The sequence below is a fragment of the Cariama cristata genome, unplaced genomic scaffold (genome assembly GCF_000690535.1).
Source record: "Cariama cristata isolate BGI_N322 unplaced genomic scaffold, ASM69053v1 scaffold7288, whole genome shotgun sequence".
Lineage (NCBI taxonomy): Eukaryota > Metazoa > Chordata > Aves > Cariamiformes > Cariamidae > Cariama > Cariama cristata.
The window spans coordinates 9,584-28,908 of record NW_009632831.1 but is presented as its reverse complement, the minus strand read 5'-3'; the positions used below and the strand labels follow the sequence as shown (position 1 = coordinate 28,908).

General features: G+C 42.9%; 1 protein-coding gene across 1 annotated transcript in view; it reads right to left on the bottom strand.

Moving 5' to 3' along the window:
• The window catches only part of FSTL4 (follistatin-like 4), a gene marked incomplete at its 5' end in the record, with an annotated part of 162,744 nt that extends 143,622 nt beyond the window's left edge, over positions 1-19,122 (bottom strand). Inside the window, one exon of the mRNA XM_009706525.1 lies at positions 18,874-19,122. Coding sequence (XP_009704827.1) covers positions 18,874-19,122 — 249 coding nt within the window. The remainder of the gene's footprint in view (positions 1-18,873) is intronic.
• Positions 19,123-19,325: the final 203 nt, after the last annotated feature.

Here is a 19,325-nt window from a genome sequence, read left to right as displayed (position 1 = left end):
GAGGCAAGGAGACTCTGTGCTGTCTCCTGGTGTTGGTGACTGTTTAGAGCATTTGACCACCACACCTGGGAACAGCATCCTCAGAGAACAACTCACATTTCAGAAGTCTCTGGAGGCCCTCAGACCTTTCATCAGAGTGCAAGGCAGACAAAAATCTGCACAGAAGAGCCTTTCTTAACTTGCTGGTAGGCTGAAACACGGCAGCGTGCAAAGGCTCGCATCACTCCACTCTGGAAAACTCTTTTTATCAAGTTGATGCATGTATGTACTTTTACAAAGAAAAAAAATTATAGTGCATAAACCCCCACAAACAATTGAAAATAAAAATAAGGGAGCAGAAGGGAGAGCCCGTTCCCACGGATTTTTCTCCCATGGCACAGGCAGACCTGGGAGGCTTCAATCAGCACTGACACAGGCTCTCCCTTGGATGAAGAAAGCATAAATAAAGTAATTAGATTAATCAAGTAGGGAACTATTTAGCAGCTAATTAAAATACTCAATTAATCATAACTTCTTCAAAACAGTCTGCTAAAAATGGGCCAATAATGCCCAGACAGAAAATAAACAGCCTATTTTGTTTTTATTTCATGCCTTCTACAGCATGCCCGATGCCACCTGCCTGCCAGGCTGCCCGTCTCGCAGCCAGATCCATGCTGGATCCCTGGACTGGATCCCAGATCCCTTGGACTGAAACCTAAGATCCCTTGGATCAAAACTGTAATATACAGAAAAGTGTAAATCAGCCTGGAAAAAGGGCATGTCAATTCTCCTCCCTGTTCTAGGCTAATGAAATCTATTTTCCCATTTTTCTGCACCTTTTGCCGTATCGATCAGCAGCACAGAGCAAAGACTGTGGCAAAGTGACTTTTTATAGAGTCAGTGTGAGCAGGAGCTGCGACGAAAGTGTCGCTGGCTTGACAAAAACCTGCTCGGGTCACTCGTCATCCTTACGGCTCTTCACTGCTATTAAAATTTGGGGAGAATTCATGGTACTAGGACACAGAGCGGAAAAAAAGCTTCCAGTTTCTACCTGTTACAGGTGCTAAACTCCTACAAACAGCCTTTACTGATAAGAAGTGATTTTCATCATTGAGCTTGCACTTTCCTCAAAGATAACTGTCAACTGCCAGTGGAAATATGGCAATTAACCAATAGCTAATATTTTACTTATTCTGTGCTTTTTGTTATGAAACATTCAGGGGTTTGTTTTTGCTACTGTAAAAAGTACCAAGCTAAATGCAATAATGAAAGAAAAATTAAGACCAACATCTTCCAAAGTGCTCAGGAGTTTCCTTACTCCACATTATTTACCATTGATCTCAGAGTAGAAGATATGTGTCAGCGCTAAGCAGTTTCTTTTTTTTTAAAAAAACCTTTAAAAAAAGATTAATTCAGGTGCTATATGCCTTAGAAACACACATAACTTCATACAGCATACAAAGGCAGGACTTACAGAAACTAATTCGTAGATAAATCTCCTGTTCACTCAGTATTTGAAGTATCTCAATAGGGATAAAGCTCACTTGGCTCGGCTTTAGACATCACCTGCTCACTCAAAAGCTCATTGAGCCTAAGACTGTAAGTTAGAACATTATTTCTACAACAGTTTAAAGAATTTTCTTCGACACACTAAACTAGATTATTTTTTTTTTTTTTGTACCTTCCTTGGAACAAGAGTTTTTAGAAGGTTTTCCAGCTTTACCATTCAAAAGCCACAGCAGCCTACCAAGATTATCCCTTCTGCTGCCAGAAGACACAAGTTACAGCCATCTACAGACTTGGAATATAATTTTCAATGCCCCTACAAAATGCTCTTCCTGCATTTCAACTCAATATTGATATTCCTTTTTCAAAAGAACCCAAACATTCACAATCCTATTCACATTTCCTTTTAACTTATTGATTGTAGATATATTTTGCCATCAGGTATGCTTCTGAACTTGGGTAAAGTCACAGTGGGATTTTTATACTGCGGGATACAGCTGAGGAAGAGCCCGAGCGACTGGACGCTGCCACTAACGATGCTCTCCTCTACCCCGCACTGATTTTTTTTATCCCAACTTGCATTTGTGGTTTCTTGTTCCTGCTTGGCAGCTATGGCTCCAGCAGCAGTTCTGAGCTCCGCAGCCTGACCGACCAGCCCCTCTACACAGGCACACATTTGAAATACGGCTAAAAAAAAAAAAAATAAAAAAAATCCAAGTCAGGATCTCTGCAGTTCTTATGGGCCGATTCCAGTTTATGTCTGGTTAAGAATGTCTCCTGAAAGAGCATGGCAGTCTATTGCCTGGCACTAAGAGTATGTAGATGTTTGCTGGGTAAAGAAAAGGAGAAAAAAATTAGAATAATAAATAAATGTGGAAAACCATAGAAGTTTTTTTTTTTAAAAAAAAGGGGGTAAGAAATACGATATTCCATAGCAACAGTTTCAATAGGAAACTTACACAAAGATTTTGCGTTCCCAGATAAAAACACTTTGTGAACCATTTTGCAGATGCGGCTCCAGGCTGTTTTCTGATCCAATGAACGTTATGAGATGATGTGAACGAAATGTCAGTAAGTAGGTTAAAGATATCTAGAGATGCAGTAATTCTACCTGATTACTTCAAAATGTCAGAGTTCTCCAGCTCCTTGTTGGGGACGACGGCTTTTCCTGGAGCCTTTCTGAGGAGCGAGGAGACCAGCTTTGGGGATTCAAGGCTCCTCCTTTCTCAAGTTACATTCGCATTGGAAAGTGTTCTTTTGTGGTAACTGTTACTATTTTATGTATGTTAATATCAGGAAAAATAAGTTATATTACTACATTCCCAGAGTTTAGATCGCCAAAGACTTTCAGTTGTATAGACAAGACAGCACAGAACAGATGCCATTACAAACTAGATCTGCTCTCATGGCTGTAACAGTATCAAACAGGATAATGCAGCATTTCTTTAACACTGCTCCAATTCTTGATCTGTTTTGAAGCCTCAAAACCAAAGGTGAATGCAAGGAAGTGTTAAGTAGATAAACGTGGCCACCTCTGCTCCAGAGCACTTGCTCTGCAATCAGTTTGGGGGAAAAAAAAAAAGGCGCCAAATGTCTCTTCATGTAACTTGATGAAAAACATGTCATCCCAATGCAGAAAATAGGGAAAAAGAAGAAAAATATGAAAGACAACAACAGCGTTCCTGACAACACAGGAAAAAGTCCCTTGAATAATTTCTATCCATTAGGAAATTGCCATCGATTTAAGAAAGTGGCAAAATCTGACTTAAAAAGATCCGCCAAAAATCCCCTCTCAGGCCAGAAAGAGGATGCATTTGGGAGGCGGCTGCTCAGGAGGAGCAGGGCTCCGAGGGCTCCCCCGAGGTCGCTGCGGCTGGAGCAGCCCCGTGCGCCGCCCGTGCCCACATCACCTCTTGCAAAGGGAAACGAAGCCTTTCAGTTTTAAAAGAGCCAAAGGAATTAGTGATAACAGATGAGCCCAAAACTGCAACCTGCTCACATTTCTAAAGCGAGCCCAAAGTAACTGCACTCCGATTTTCACCAACTCATTATGTAAAATAAAACCCAGCTGAAAGCCAGTGTGGGGCCACAAAATGCCTTCATTATCTTTCAGTTCCGTTCCAGTAAAAATGCAGCCAAAATCTCTTGGGTTCAGAGGGGCTGAGGTTTTGGTCTTAATAGCCTTTTACTTCCTTGACATTGTACGGCTTCAGCAAAATTTTCTGCCAGTTTGTTTGGACCTAACAAGCTATTTTACCCTTAAAACAAAACACGACACATCCAGGAATATTAAACATTTTCCACAAGGCCCTGTTTTACAGTGACTCCAAGAATGACAATGCCAAAGTACAAGTCCAAGACAGATGTTTTCCAGATGTGCTGAGCATCCCACGTAAATGTTGGATGTGGGGCTCTTCCAAAATGCTATCGGAGTTGTACCTGCTGCACTTACATAGGTTGACCCCTGAACTTCTGCTTCTAGGAAACTATTCTTATGAACATTTTTCTCCGGAAAATGGCCACATACCTGACCTGCCTACAGCAGGGCAAAGAATAAAGTCTGACAATAACCATTGTAGGGAACAAATGGGAAAGTAATGGGAAGCCATGGATGGAGAGATGCAGCGCTGTGACCTCCCCACTGCACATCCACACTCCAGGACCTGGCCAGCTGAGAAAATTGCATGAAAACCATCCAGCATCAGAAATCTCCAGATGATCAATAGCTTTGGCAGCCTGATGGTTTGGTAACACAGACTGCTCCATTCTTGGGACAGAGAGGACAAATGCAGGAGGGTGATGCCAGCCCAGTGGAGCGGGAGCAGCCACACCGCGCTGGCATCAACCTGCCCCTTGAACAAGGTCTGCGTTTGTTGGAGTGCATGAACTGAACAAAACCACACAGCTCTGGTTTAGAGCATGGATTTTATGCTCCAAATAGTAAATATTCCTTAATCGAACCTCCTTTCCCCCAAGCGGGCATCCCAAGTCTCGATGGCATCATGCCCACGGGAAAGAAGGGCTCCCTCACCACACACCGCTGTGATGCATCTGTACAGCTTAAATCATGGAGTCTCGGGGATGGAGATGATCCTCCACATCGAGTGAAGAGAAATCTCTGCCCCACCGTGCAGGAACACCCCTGAAGCCCCTGAGCGTGTAACGCCCGCCCCGCGGCCCTGCACTGCCACAGCCTTTTGCACAGCTCACAGCAAGTTCCCAGCACTTAGAGTCCTTGAGCTGAGCAGGTATTCATGGCACTTGTTTGTTTGGTTTTTTTTCCCCACGTTATTCTAGAATTCAAGTATAAATACTTGAACATTGGCCATCTGAAAATAGCAACTTGGCATTTTTCTTTTAGACTGTTGCACAAGCCAAGCCAGAGGAATGCAGCAGAACCCAGAATCCAGTTACCCTTCAAAAACCTTCACATTACATGGGACATCCCAAACAAAAATATTTATTTCTAAATCTATCCCTCAGAAGAGCCTGAGCAGAGCCAAATATCAGAGGTTCCTACAAGCTTGCAAGAGATGTTGCTCTTGGTACCAGTTCACCTGCAAGGCACGCAGGTGCTGTGCCGAGGGTTAGCTGTACACCGCTGGCCCAGATGTCTGTCAGTCTTCAACTGAGTTTATTCATGGCCAGGTTTTGAGAATCACATTTCCAAGCAAGATTTGCTTTAATTGGCTATGCTGGTCCTCCTGGAGGAGCACTAAGATGGGGCTTCCACAGCAAGTAACTGCAAATGCAAAGTTAAATCTGGTTTTCTACAGATATTCAGGAACATTTGCTTCCTGGCTATATTCCTGTTAGTAAACCAATTTGCTAAAATATTCATGAATAGCAAACTAAAGGGCCATGGATACAGCCAAAGTACTTACATACGAAAATATAACTAAACATTCACCACAAGTGTTTTCACAGTATTTGGCTTGCTCTAGATTTAATGAGGAAAAAACCCTGTAACAATGCTTGGCATTGGGCATCGTGGCTCCCACTGGAAAGCCTCTGGTGAGGAGATTGGCTGGTGTCGGAGAAGGGCCCCCAGAACTGACCTGTGCCCACAGCATCCTTGCATGTGCCCTAACCCCCCAGAGAGGAACCACGGCAGTGCCGGAGCACCAACACCTCCTCCAAACCCCAGCACAAAACCCCCCTGGCGAGCTGCTGGGCCAGAACCGCAGAGAGGCAACGATGCTGCTACGGCAAAGCCTTGCCTGAGCTCTAACAGCAAGGCAAAAAGCCCCACACATATTTTAGATGCACTCAAATTCTTTCCCTTAAGCTTTTCTACATCTTGGTCACAACCCTCTGAGCAGGATAAATAACTAAAATCCCACTAAAATTTCAGGTATTACTCTGAAATAATTTAAAAAATAAAATTCCTCCCATTATTCCTGAAAAACAGCCGCATTCGCTTAAACTCTCTACTAAATTGCCAGCGTGGCAGACAAAAAGCAAGCAAGGAGGGAGAAGGAAAACTCTGACAGACCCTGACAGGAGATTGCAGTCATTGGGGGAAGAGACAAACCCCATGCATTTTACATGGTGAACCTCTTACAGGTGAACCTTTGTTTAGCCCATCAGGCTGTTTTCAGTGAAAAGCCCCTCACCCAAAAAGCAAATAAACGTCTTCCTTTGGACTTGTCATGCCCACAGGCATTTTACTACAAAGGTTACATTTAAATAGAATTGGAAGTGAGCAAGTTTCTCACTCCACATTGTGCAGTTCTTTCCTCCTCTGAATTTTTAACTGAAAGAGCAGAAGAGCTGTGGTTTTCTCCGTCACACGTGTTCGTTACCGTGGGGACTTTTTTGTTCAGCAAGATCGTTAAAAGTTGAGGAGGCTGCAATTGGATTTGCAAAATTGCAATGTTTCCTTTCCCTTCCAGGGCCCCGAACCCAAACACGGGGCAACTCTTTATGCGAGTACAGCAGCTGGATGGGTTTCAAAACCTGCTGTCCTGCGGGCCAAGGACAGCACAAACCATGCTTACAGACATGAGGTACCACAACCACACCTCTGCTGACCACCACCTGTTGCATCCCTGCTTGGGCATGGGGATTCTGTATTCAGTAGCCCCAGCCAGTCCGTGCCTCTCCTTCAGGGAAAACCTATGGGAAAAACAGCACATGCCAGGGGATTTTATAGGGACAGGGAGCCCAGAATTGGGGTGATTTAACAACAGCTCTGACAGTCATTTCTACGACCTTGAGAAAGTCACCGGCTCTCTTCTAGACTGCAATTCCTCCTCTCTAATGGGTAGATTACTATTTGCCTGGCATGCAAGGGTGTTGTGAGGTCTAATTCATTAATCTTTGTAAAGCATTCTAGGACACTTTGATGGAAAATGCAAAATATTATCAGTAAAAACCTTCCATTTAAATCTCACCTGGAAGCTTTCCTCTTACTCCTTAATTTGCGATTGATCCCCACTCAATTAGAGGTAATGGGATTTACATGTACACTCCAGCAGCAGAGCAGACCCCACAGGAAGGTGCCAGCGACAGCGTCGGTGCTAATTCACATGAAGTAGCCAGGCAATCGGTACCTGCAACTCAATGAGCCACGGATGGATGCCGCATCCCTGTACTGCACAGCGACCCCCCAAGTCAGCACTGGGCAAAGGGATTTTTTTTTCCCCCCTGCCACTGCAGCACCCATCCCTACACAACCCCTGCAACGGCCACACTTCTAATTAACTATGCACTTTACGACTGAAATTCCTCTCTCTGACTCTGCTTTTTACCACCAAAAAAAAAAAAAAAAAAAAGAAAAAAAAAGAAAAAATTTATACTCAAAGAGCCTTCACGTCACTAGCAGGTAGACCAAATCTGCAGATCACTCATTAAGCTCACTATGTCAAGTTTTAATGTTCATGGGAACAGTTTCACTTCACGTGGGTGAGGGAAGGCAGATAACCTCACCGCCGGCACTTCATGCACCTCCGACGAGAATACAGCTTTAACACAATATGCAAAAAAGCAACTGGGGAATTACAAAGAGTTTTATCAGTACCTCGTGCTGCAAAGCTCTGGCGGAGTGTTAATTTTAAATAGTATTCCTCTGACTCCAGGACACCTCCGGTAGGATTCAGCCCTCTCGAGCATATTACCAAAAAGTGCCTGTTAAAACCTAGAGGAGAGAGGTGGGAAAGGAGCGAAGGTTGGTGGAAGCTGCACCGGCATTTTTCCTTGCAGCCACTTAAGCGAATCTGCAGCATCCAGCCTGCTGGTATTCCCCAGCACTCAGAATTACAATTTCCTCCATGGATTTTTTATACTGAGCACCCAGAAAAATTAGCATCTGTGCTGAATAGCTTTTAATCAACTATTCTCAAGTGTCAGTCCTTTTTATCTTTAAAGCACTTCTAAATCTCCTTGCCTGAGCCTCCCCTAGTCCCAAAATTTATCCTATACATTTGTTTTCCTCCCTTCAGTTTCCAGCATCCTTTACCACAATCTCATTGTCTTCATCTTTAATGCTCATCTCTGCCTTTTAACCCTTTCAGTTTTCCTTTTAAAGCAATCTCTTGGTCTCTCTCAGGGTTTGTTGTATGCTGTTTGTTTGGTTTTTTTAAATTAAGGTTTTTCCTCGCCTCTGTCTCAGCACTGAGCTGGAGGTGTACTATGGAATGTCGCCTAGCACTAAACCGCATGTTACCTCTCAAAAGGTGACTTGTGAGGCCCTTAATTAAATGAGTAATTTTTCTCTGAATACCATTTAAGTAATTTTAGAGGAATGAAAGCAACTTCACAAGTGCCACAAGAGCATTGAAGAGCTCAGCTCCTGATTCCTATGCTCATCCATTAGCCAACACACCTAATTCTGAAAGAACCCAAATTTTTAGGGAATATTCCCAGCATTTTTTTACTAGGGGAAAAGAAAACATGAATAGCTTCAATTTTCAGTCTCACAATGGCTCATAGGAAGTCTGTCCAAATTACTTGGCCTTTTTTCCAGCAGCAGTTTCATGACAAACCAGGACTTGGTTTATTGCAGAATTGCAGCGGCTGCTGGGAAAGGCAATCGGCCTGAGAAGAAACCCCAACCCAGGAGAAAAATCACAATATAGGATATTCTTTATGTTCAACTGAATTAACCATGCTGTGCATCTGAAATGCTCTGTGTGCAATTTCAACGTGTACCTCCATGCTTTCAGGTCCAGGCTTGGCACTTTCTTCCAACCAAGTCAACTGCAGGCTCCCTTCTCCTCCTCGCTGCCTCCTGCTCTCACATAAACCTCTCAGCATGGAGAAATATTTCACTCTGTGGTCACAAGGAAATGAAGCTGCAAGATATATTCTCCATAGGTGAAATTCTGCACATGCATAAATTCCCCCTCTCTTGAACCAGCATCCTGAGTTTCCACCTGATGCTCTTCCAGACAGAAGCACTTAAAGAGCGTTCCAATAATCCTGAATTACTGCAGTTCAGCACCAAATTTTGAGTTTTCCAACTGAAGAAAACACTTGAATTAAACAGCATTAGGAATTCTTGATCTCTGCCAGTGAAGAAAATATGAAAACCTATTCGTCCCCTATTTTTACGCAACATTCATTTTATTTCACTTGGAATTACTTGGGTAACACACGGCATGTGCTATCCTTCCCTTCCACTGGGAAAACCATGGATGTAGACATTTCATAGAACCATTTAGGTCGGAAAAGACCTTTAGGATCATCGAGTCCAATCATAAGATTGTTTGATTCCATTCATTTTTAATACAAGCCCTAGAAAGCCAACCGAATCAAACTTTAATCTAAACATCCCTTCATTAGGAGTCCATATGCAAAGCTGAGTGCAATCACAGAGTATCCAAGGACCAGGCTGGATCCCTCCCAATACGCAGGTATGCTCAGATCATCAGTTTTACCATTAGCTCCAGCCAGAGTCAATGGAAACACCAGGCGGCAGCGAGGGCTTTGCCAGCAGCTTGGTTAGCTCGGCATTTTGCTACACAAACGCTGTCCGTGTGTGTGCCCCGAGCGACACCCAGCTGAGGGACAGTCCTCCCCACGAGCACCCCTCAGCAAACTGCATTCTGAAATTTGTAGCTTGACACAACTGTATTTTCATAACATCTGACACACAAAAAATCCTCCAAATTACCGCAGAAGCAAGAGAGTCATAAAAAAGAGATGTTGTTGTAGTGTTGGTGCAACCATGATGGTCTAAGAACTAAAATATGCACAGGGTTTACAGGGAGAGGCAATATCTTTTATTAGACTAACGACATTTGGGAAAAAAAAGCAGGTAAACTTTTGAGTATCCAAGCTCTCTTCAGGACTGTAAGAGATTCAGCAATGCAGAGGCTCAAGAAGTGTGTCACTTTTTAATCATGACTTTGTAATATTACGCCCCACTTTGCTGGCATTTCTCCAGTTTATTTACCACCTAGAGTAGTTTGGAAAATTGCTGATAGAATGGTGAGAGTTAGTATTAAATTCAACAAAATAAAAAAAGCAAAAGTTGTCTTTAATATTTCCTACCTAGGGTTCTTCAATATTTAATTACAGTTTAAGTTCCCAAATTCACATACAATAAATATTAACCTGCTTTTCAGAGAAGAAGCAGTGGACACAGTGAGTCCAGGCTGCCGTCAAACCATGACAAGCATGTGTGAGATGCAAACAGCACACAAAACCAGGTAAAAACGAAAGACACACACCCCCTGACATACTGAGTGTTGTAGGCAGCAGTACCAAAGTCCGCACGGGCACTCCAACCAGTAAATGCAAGCCACCTCCCTGTGTCTCTTCCCACATCCTTTACTTTGATTCTCCATCCTCCTCTGTCCTCTTCCTCTGCTTTCATTCCCCATCACAACTGCTAAGGATACGCATCAAAAGAAGCTTCATCATCACCTCAGCTTTCACAAAATCACTGCAGTGAAGGTTTACCAGTGCCAGGCTTTGAGCCAGCTGAGCAGATGCTACCCTAGAGAATAACGAGCTGTGTCTTGTTCCTCCACCCTGAACAGTATCAGGCTGCAACTTTGGACCCTTTAAACTGAGACTGTCCCATACTACCACTGTCTTCCTCCATGCCATGGAGTTTTTGGCTGAGCTTTTCTATTTTATTTTCAAGGTGTAAACAGATCCTTAAACCTCTTTCTTAAGCACCTATCATACCCTCCTTTATGTTCGTGCAGAGCAGGGATTCCCGAACAACGCTTGATGCTGCAGTGGTCCTCCAGCAAGGCAGACAGGCTGCATATTTCATTAACTGTGGGCTTCGGTGACCGCAGTTCAACCAGTACACCCTAAATTGTAAGGGGGAAAGGAATTAAAAAAGCCCCTGACTACTACTTTCTAAGACATTAAAGATGGGCTGCATCACAAGCAGCGTGACCAGCGGGTCGAGGGAAGGGATTCTCCTCCTCTATCCCGCTCTGGTGAGGACCCCTGCAGTACTGCCTTCAGCTCTGGGGTCCTCAGCACAAGAAGGGCATGGACCTGTTGGAGTGAGTCCAGAGGAGGCCACGAAGATGATCCAAGGGCTGGAGCACCTCTGCTGTGAGGACAGGCTGAGAGAGTTGGGGTTGTTCAGCCTGGAGAAGAGAAGGCTCCGGGCAGACCTTAGAGCAGCCTGCCAGTACCTAAAGGGGCCGACAAGAAAGCTGGGGAGGGACTTTTTAGCAAGGTCTGTTGTGACAGGACAAGGGGTAATGGTTTTAAACTAAAGGAAGGTAGATTCAGACTAGATATAGAAAAGCATTTTTTCCACAATGAGGGTGGGGAAACACTGAAACAGGTTGCCCAGAGAGGTGGTAAATGCCCCATCCCTGGAAACACTGAAGGACAGGCTGGACAGGGCTCTGAGCAACCTGACTGAGTTGAAGATGACTCTGCCCATTGCAGGGGAGTTGGACTAGATGACCCTTGAAAGTCCCTTCCAAGCCAAAGCATTCTATGATTCTAATACTGCTGCTGAAATATCCTTTAATTCTTTTGTTCACTAGTTGATACATAATATAAAGCTGCTCGGTTTTATGGGAGATACTATGGTCATACATGTCAAAACTGGCAACTGGAGAAGATTAATAGATTGGTCCTTAAATAAGACGAAACAGATAACAGTCACCAAATAAAACTGTTCATGGGGGCCCCAGTCATGACCATTGTAAAAAAAAAAAAAATAAAAAAATCAAAGTACACACAATTTCATATTAAAAACAAAAGGCCACATTACAGCTACTCCTGCACTCCCCAAATGGCCATTGCCTCAAATTGGAGTTATAAAAACACCAGGAATGCTGGACTGGGATCACTTTAGACACCACCACTTTTTCTACTTGCTTCATCCATGGTACCTTTTCCCCCATTTCAGCTTTACTGACTGTATCGGAAATCTGTCAGTCTATGCAGAGTTGCAGCATCAGTGAAAGAGATTTGATTCTGGCAAAGCAGAAGCAGGTAACGGCACCTCTGCGAGGAGCTACACTGGACATAATTCACCTTCTGATTGACCATGTCATATTTAGTGTCCATCAGAGCGCTCCAGTCCCACTTTCCTCTGAACCTGTGGGATTATCATTATGGCCGTGAGGTCCGCAGCAAAGGCTTCCTATTACCAACACATACTAGGTCTCAAAGACTTTTTTAAAAATTCTTAAATGCATTGGTTCTTTGAGGATTTTTTGTGGACATAATTCACCTTCTGATTGACCATGTCATATTTAGTGTCCATCAGAGCGCTCCAGTCCCACTTTCCTCTGAACCTGTGGGATTATCATTATGGCCGTGAGGTCCGCAGCAAAGGCTTCCTATTACCAACACATACTAGGTCTCAAAGACTTTTTTAAGATTCTTACATGCATTGCTTCTTTGAGGACTTTTTTGTGGGACTTCTTTAGGACCTTTGCTAATTTTGATTCTTTTTCTCATGCTTAAACTTTCCACACTCTCTTGTTACTTGCATTTGATTTCCAATTAAAGCCCAACTATATCAGGGAGAGTTTCAGAACTGACTCTTAGATGGCTAAGATTTCCCTTCCATGAATTTCAGTAATGTGACCAAAGGCCTTTTAAAATGGAAACTACTCTTAAAGACCTTTAGACGTACTCTTAGAAAATTCCTATTACCAAAGCTAGGAGCAGACTGTTTCACGTTCACATCCTCACCTAATCAATGGAATTTCCATAATTTACCCGAAGGATTGATGCGGTCTGTTTATAAGGAGTTAAGCTGTCAATCCCATTTAAGAGGATTCAGCCTGAAAAGCCAGGTAAAATTGATCCCTCCCCAAAAGACTCTGTGGAGGGAGCTGAAAAAGCAGCATGGGAATAGTAAGGAATCCCTTTGGTATTCAGAGTCTTGAAGTATTCAGTATAGTAAGAACTGTATCAGCTCTACTGAGAGCAAATATATACCTCCATTATATATAGCACTTATCTCTCTTTATAACATTGGAAACTCCTAATATATTTACATTGGACGCTGAAATGATCATTACAGGCCAGACCTACGTGTCGAAGACCCCAGCCTCCTCCCCAGAGGGATTAATTGCATGCCTTCCAACAGTTCTGAATCCATCTCGCTGCCACTGAAGCAGCTTGTCAGCAGTGCTGCAAAGTTAAATCGGCAAATATTAATTGCCAGCTGGGAAATCTGCCATTAGCTCACACTCCGATTTTTTCCAGCTGGAAAGGTAGAGAGTGTTAAATGGAGCAGATTTCTCTGCAGTCTGCGAACCAGCCGACTGAGCGGGTTTGCCTGTTTTGCAAGCACTAAATGAGCAAAACGTTCAACACCTTCTCAGAGATGTTTTGAAATGCCATTCTCTAGAACAAATTACTTCTGGAAGTAACAAAGCACCAAACTAACACATGGACAACAAATAAAGTACAGAGGAAATAAACCACCACCACCTGAGGCTGAATTCATATCTACGCAAGATTGCTGCAGTGATACATTGCACAAGTTATTAGCCTGCTTGGGGTTTTTTTCCAAGTTTGTAATTTACATTCAAGCATAGAAAATTTTCTGTCAACATGCAGAAAATTATCATTTCCCATAATTAGAAAGAACCTTTTTGAGAACTGGAGAAAAGATAGACAAGAAGCTGAAAATTAAAGATGCCATTTAAGGCCATGAAATCGTAAAATTATGGGATAATATGGGTTGGAAGAAGCCTCAGCATTTAAACATTTAGTGTAGGGTCAGACCAGGATGCTCAGGGCTGCTCCCAGCCAGGACTTGAAAGCCCTCAGAGATGGAGGTGGCACCTGGGTAGCCTGCCCCACCACTCAGCCATCCTCACTGGAAAACCATCTCCATACATCCAGGCTGAACCTCTCGTTTCAGCTTTTCCCCTTGTTTCTCATTCTTCCCCTGTGCAGAGCCAGGCTCCATCCTCTATGTCATACGTGCATAAGTGTCATGAGAGAACAAGTTATTCTCGCTCTTTCAATGTGCATACACACTTGCACGCGTACGTCTGCATGCATGCACAACCCAGCACATAGGCACGCACGCTTTGGAAGACTATATATAAGTTTGTGGCATGAAATGTCATTCAGAGCAACAGTGAGATTTTCAAATCCAGCAGTGTGACCATGTGTGTAATGGAGAGGAGAAAGGCAGGCGGTCTTCCACAGGCATTTCTTTCCAAATTCTGTACAAAATCCATACAAAAAATATGAGTTATTATGGGGCAAGAATGGACCTTGTATGAGGAGGAAAATTACTGTGATGTATTTGCTTAAAATTAAAAAAAAAAATATTTTAAGCAATGGGGCAAAATTATTGAAAAAATTACTACTGACATTTCAGAACACACTGGAGAAAGGAGGAGTACAGGACTGCAATACCAGGCATGAACGTGCTTCTATAGTGCCCCATCTCTCCACATGAAATCCTGTCAGATCTCATAAAATTAAAGCTTTAGTAGAAGTTCGACTGAATGGACAAAAAATAATGAATAAAGTAATCGGCACAGGTACAGTGCACTTACATAATGGAAAGTTCAAGAAATTTGGTCAACTAAGTTGGATTGAATTCATGCCAGAGCACAAACTAAATCTGACCAGCTGCAGTACAAAGCTGCTATACAGCCTGGCATGAAAAGCTCAGCTTTTTATAAAAAAGCCAATACGCCTGGATAAAAGGAGGATGTCCGAACTGGAGAAAATAAGGAATAAGCTTGAATGGGCAATACGGCTGCCTTCCTCTAGCAGGGGCTTGGCTGATGCAGGGGAGCTTTAGGATTGCTGATCTCACAGAAAAGAGCAGGGAGGGAAAGAAAGAAAGGAAGAAATTACTCCTAAATCCTGAAAATGGAAAAGCATAGCTCTAAACAGAAAGAATTTCTCTAATGTATGTACACTGCTAGAGAAGTGCATTGCTCGGATGTTTCTGGAGAAAGGAAGGATGTAAGGGAAGAAAAACTACTGAACGGTGCATGCGCAGCTTTCGCTGGCCAAAAATAATGAGAGAGAAATGAGTGAAGAGACAGAGTGGGTGTAAAAAGTCAAAACGAAAGTAGTAGTGGAAAAAAGGGGGGACTATTGCTGCGGGAAAGCAAAGTATAGTCCAAATCACTGCGCTAAAATGATATAGCTGCATTATCCAAGGCATTTATTCAAATAGGAACATTTCCAGGCCAACTGCTCATTTTGGACATCTGTGGGACAACTGTCATTATCAGCACAGCTATATTTTTCTGGTTTCCATGGGTATTGCGAGTGTTTTCGGGGAAGACAAACTTCTTTCTTCTCTTCTTTGGCAAAGAGCAAAAGCATTTTATCCTCATGTATTTTGTTACCCAGTCAAAATCACCCACACTCAAATCAAATGACTATGGAAACTCACAAAACAGTCAAAATACATAAAACCAAAAAAACCCCACCACACATCATAGAGAAGTCTTAAACAGAACATTTTCCTATGGAAAAACCAAACTATGCTTCATACCAGTGAAGACAACTGGATGAAGGAGAATTTGAACAGCTATGAGTAGGACTGACATTTCTCCTGAGACCTGTGGACGTAGGACTTCTGCTTTATGGTATTTCCCTTTGGGCTCCAAAGTGAAGTTTTCCACCTATTTATCATTTGCTTTGTCAACTGAGAAAAAGTGATGGCATTTGTATTTTTGTGCACAGCAGCGCTGGGGAACTGTGCTGCACCAGAGGGTGCCTGGAGAGATCTCTGCTGCTGGGACCTCTCATTGCTTCACCCACATTTCCACGTGCTCCCACCTTGGACATCGTGTCCATTCACCAGCCCAGCCAGCTCAAGCCTTGGACGTGGTGGCCAGCTCATCCCAAAGTCTGCACGCCCAGGACTGACTGTCTCTGTGAAGTCTTTCACAAACACAACGTTGATGCAATCGACCCACGTTTGATGATACCAGAGAGCCGATGTCTTCACATGGCCCACCCTCACCCAGCAGGTCTGTGTCATTTTCCAGACTGCTCTCGAAGAGACACCTATTAATTTCAAACAGTGCCATGGGGGAATCTGGATGTCTGAAGGTACACAAGTTTAACTTCTTGGACTCTCAAGGTTTAAGAAGCCATTTTATTCTAGGCTGTGCAAGGGAGAAATCAGTCATTTGCCCAGAGCCAAATTCTCCTCTGCTTTTCCTAATACTAATGTTAGTACAGAATGAAATGTTGGTGACATAGCACAAATCAAGCAACGCTTCTAGTCACACATGAGTATTTGCTATACACCAGTATTTACAAAGCACTTCATACGTGATGAACACATTAAAAGACCAAAAACTCCTTTCCCAAAATATGCAAAAGAAAACAAAGCAAACAGCAAAGATCTTGTTATCAGTCTACTGTGGATAGACCTAGCTCAGTCAAAGTGGAATCAGAGTATTTGATCTCTGTCATACTTTAAGGCCATCCAGTTTGTCACTGATAACTGGGTAAACTGGCAGAGTACACAGATGCAATCTGTGGTGTCCCTCAGCTCTACACAGAGACTTAAGTCTTAATTGAACAAGTCAACTGGGACAAAAAACCATGAAGCAGCCCACTCATCAGCCTAACAGTACTCAAATAATTAAACTACCTACTTGACAGAAAACAAACAGAAAGCATGTGCCTACCAACAGATGTACACCTAATATCCAGTTGAAACAATACATTTTGCACCTTTAAGATTTTTCTCCACTCAAAGTCTTACACTTTATGTCACATTTACAATGCCGCTTTTAAACCTGTAGCTTAATCGTTTACTGCAAATTTCTATTTAAAAAACTACAAAGAAATGAAAAGATACACAGAAGGTTACTCAGGAACTGCGCGGCAGAAACAAGGGCTGAAGCCAAATATTCTCATGGAGTCCCACTCTGTGGGATGGGATCGTTGCCCCCTCAAGGTAAACTTTTTTCCTACATTTTATCTCTGCAGACAGTGGTGTGAAGTACTTTTTTATTTATTCATGCAGGAAGAGAAGTGAGTTTGTTTCTCTCTTCCCTTCCATAGAGCTGTTATTCTGCTGAAAAGCAGATTTTGAAAGTGCTCCATAGCAAGAGTTTAAGGGTTACTTTAAACTGGGACACAAAACTACTACTTTCTGACATCATTTCATGGTGTGTTCAGGAAAGTGTTCAAGCGTGACATTGTATCATTAGGTATAATATAGCCATTGCAGAGACACTGATTACTGCAATGAGAACTCATTTTCTTTAACACTATATGCGATAAGGAATGAATAAAAACCCAGGCCAGAAGCATCGTTGCAAAAAGGTGGGCTATGTATGAGAATGAAAAAACCAGACACTTTTTGAGGCATCAAGGGAAGAAAAACCTCTGCATCAAGTGGGGTTGGGGGTCTGCTGAGCACCCCTGAAATTCAGATTTCCCCTTTCTTTGGGAGGTTTCTCATGCTGCAGTCCCATCTGCGTCTTATTCAGGGTTAGAGGCAGTTTCCAGCCAGATTGGTGCCCCAATCCAACTTGATACCCAGAGGCAAAAACACCAACACTAGGAACAAGGCACAAGTTATCTTTTTCAGATGCTCCTTTTTAAACTGACAAGCAAAAATCCCTCTTCACCTTGACCTGCTCACATGCTGTCCCTCCAAATATGCTTTTAGGTGACCCCTTCCCATGAGTAACTTCATACAAGGTCTATTGATCCTAGACCTAATTACCTGCTTTGGTAAGTTTAGAGCTTGCCTGTGACAAACTAACCCAGCTCAGTTGGTGTTCACCGAGTCAATCCTCTGACCAGTTCCTCTGTCCCATTCACAGCCAGATCTCCAAAATAAACGAGACTTTGCAATGCTGTGCAAAGCAGTGCCTAGATAGCTCCAGAAATTTTGGGCTGGTCTCGGTCTCTGGACCTCCTCCAAGGCACAAGAACAGGAATGCTTTTCTATCTCCAAAGGGTATCAAGAAGATATATTAATAAGACTCTTCAAACGGGCTCCTGTTTCTTAAATAGGCTCTTCTAGCATCATGTTAGTAAATGAGAACCTGTGACAGGTAGCTCTGTATACAGCCAAGCTCCTTAGGGGTTCAAGTGCCCAGTGAGCTGAAAATAAAGGAATTATTTTCATATTTGATCACATAAATGTCACTGGATACATTTGCAACAGCCCACTCAAATCTTTCTGTAGGTATATGGAGTCATATCTGACAATGAGTTTTCAAGATATACTCTAGTGAGGCCTTTGTAAGGCCTCTCATTAGAAGTAAAATGATTTACAACTTCTTCCACTCCCTGGCATTTTATCACACGCGCATGCTACTGCAGCCTCACTTGATTTGTGACAGGATGGTACACGGCATACAAAATATTAATGGAAAAGACACAGGACTCCATCCCTTTGGTAATTTGGTGTAACGATGATAATGAAACTGGCTACTGAACCAGTAAAACAGCTGAAGATGTATGCATCCTACTGGTAACCAGAAATGTCTTTAAAATTATTTAAAACTCTCCTCTGGCGGTATGCTTCCCGCTCCTCTTATTTCATCTAAACAGCTCCTTTCCTTTGCCCATATCATTTGCCTAAGTAGGTTTTTGTCTCTCATTTTTGCAACAAACTTTTTGTAATACCATATACTTTTTCTTAACGTCTTTGTCTTGTTCAAAGTGTTACCAAATGAATTGGATTGTAAAACGTTATTACGCCGGCAGTTGAAAGTACTGAGCAGCACAACAGTGCACACAATGCATACAGTGATGTGAATTATTTACTAGTTCCCAGTTTGATTACATTTTGGGTGGTGATGACACTCAGGGGCTTAATAGCTGCATAAAACATTGTGTTATGTTCTACAGTGTCCTAGAATAAATCATCTTTGAAAAATTTATCTCTTGGAAATAAACCATACCATTTGGCCATTTATCAGCATTACAGTAAGATGAGTGATGAAAGTTCTGCAGAAGTATTTATTTTTAATGATGCCCTACCTTTGAAGAAACAGTCCTTGCTGTGGATAATGTAGATCTTCTTCCTCTGCAGACAGGAGGCTCGATGCAGTTGACAATGATTTTCATAAAATCTGCCATCAGATCCACACACGGGCATGTAGCTGGACTTGCAATCTTCTACGCATCTGCACTCGGGCTGGTTGGTATCCTCATTCACGACACACTTACTCCCCCGGCCACAGTACTTCTTCTCACACGACGCATGCAGGCCATCCTGCCCATAAAGCACTGGGAAGAACGGAAAATGTCAGTGTGAGCAACATTTGCCTAACAGACCGTACTCGACTGTTGTAGCAGCACAATCATTACAGGAGCAGGAGCTACAAGGTTTCTGAGGCAAAAAGCACGGCCCTTTGAACAGCAGCAGTTTGAAGAGCGTATTCACATCTGTGCTCCCAGACCTCCAGCCCCTGCTCATCGCAACATTAAGC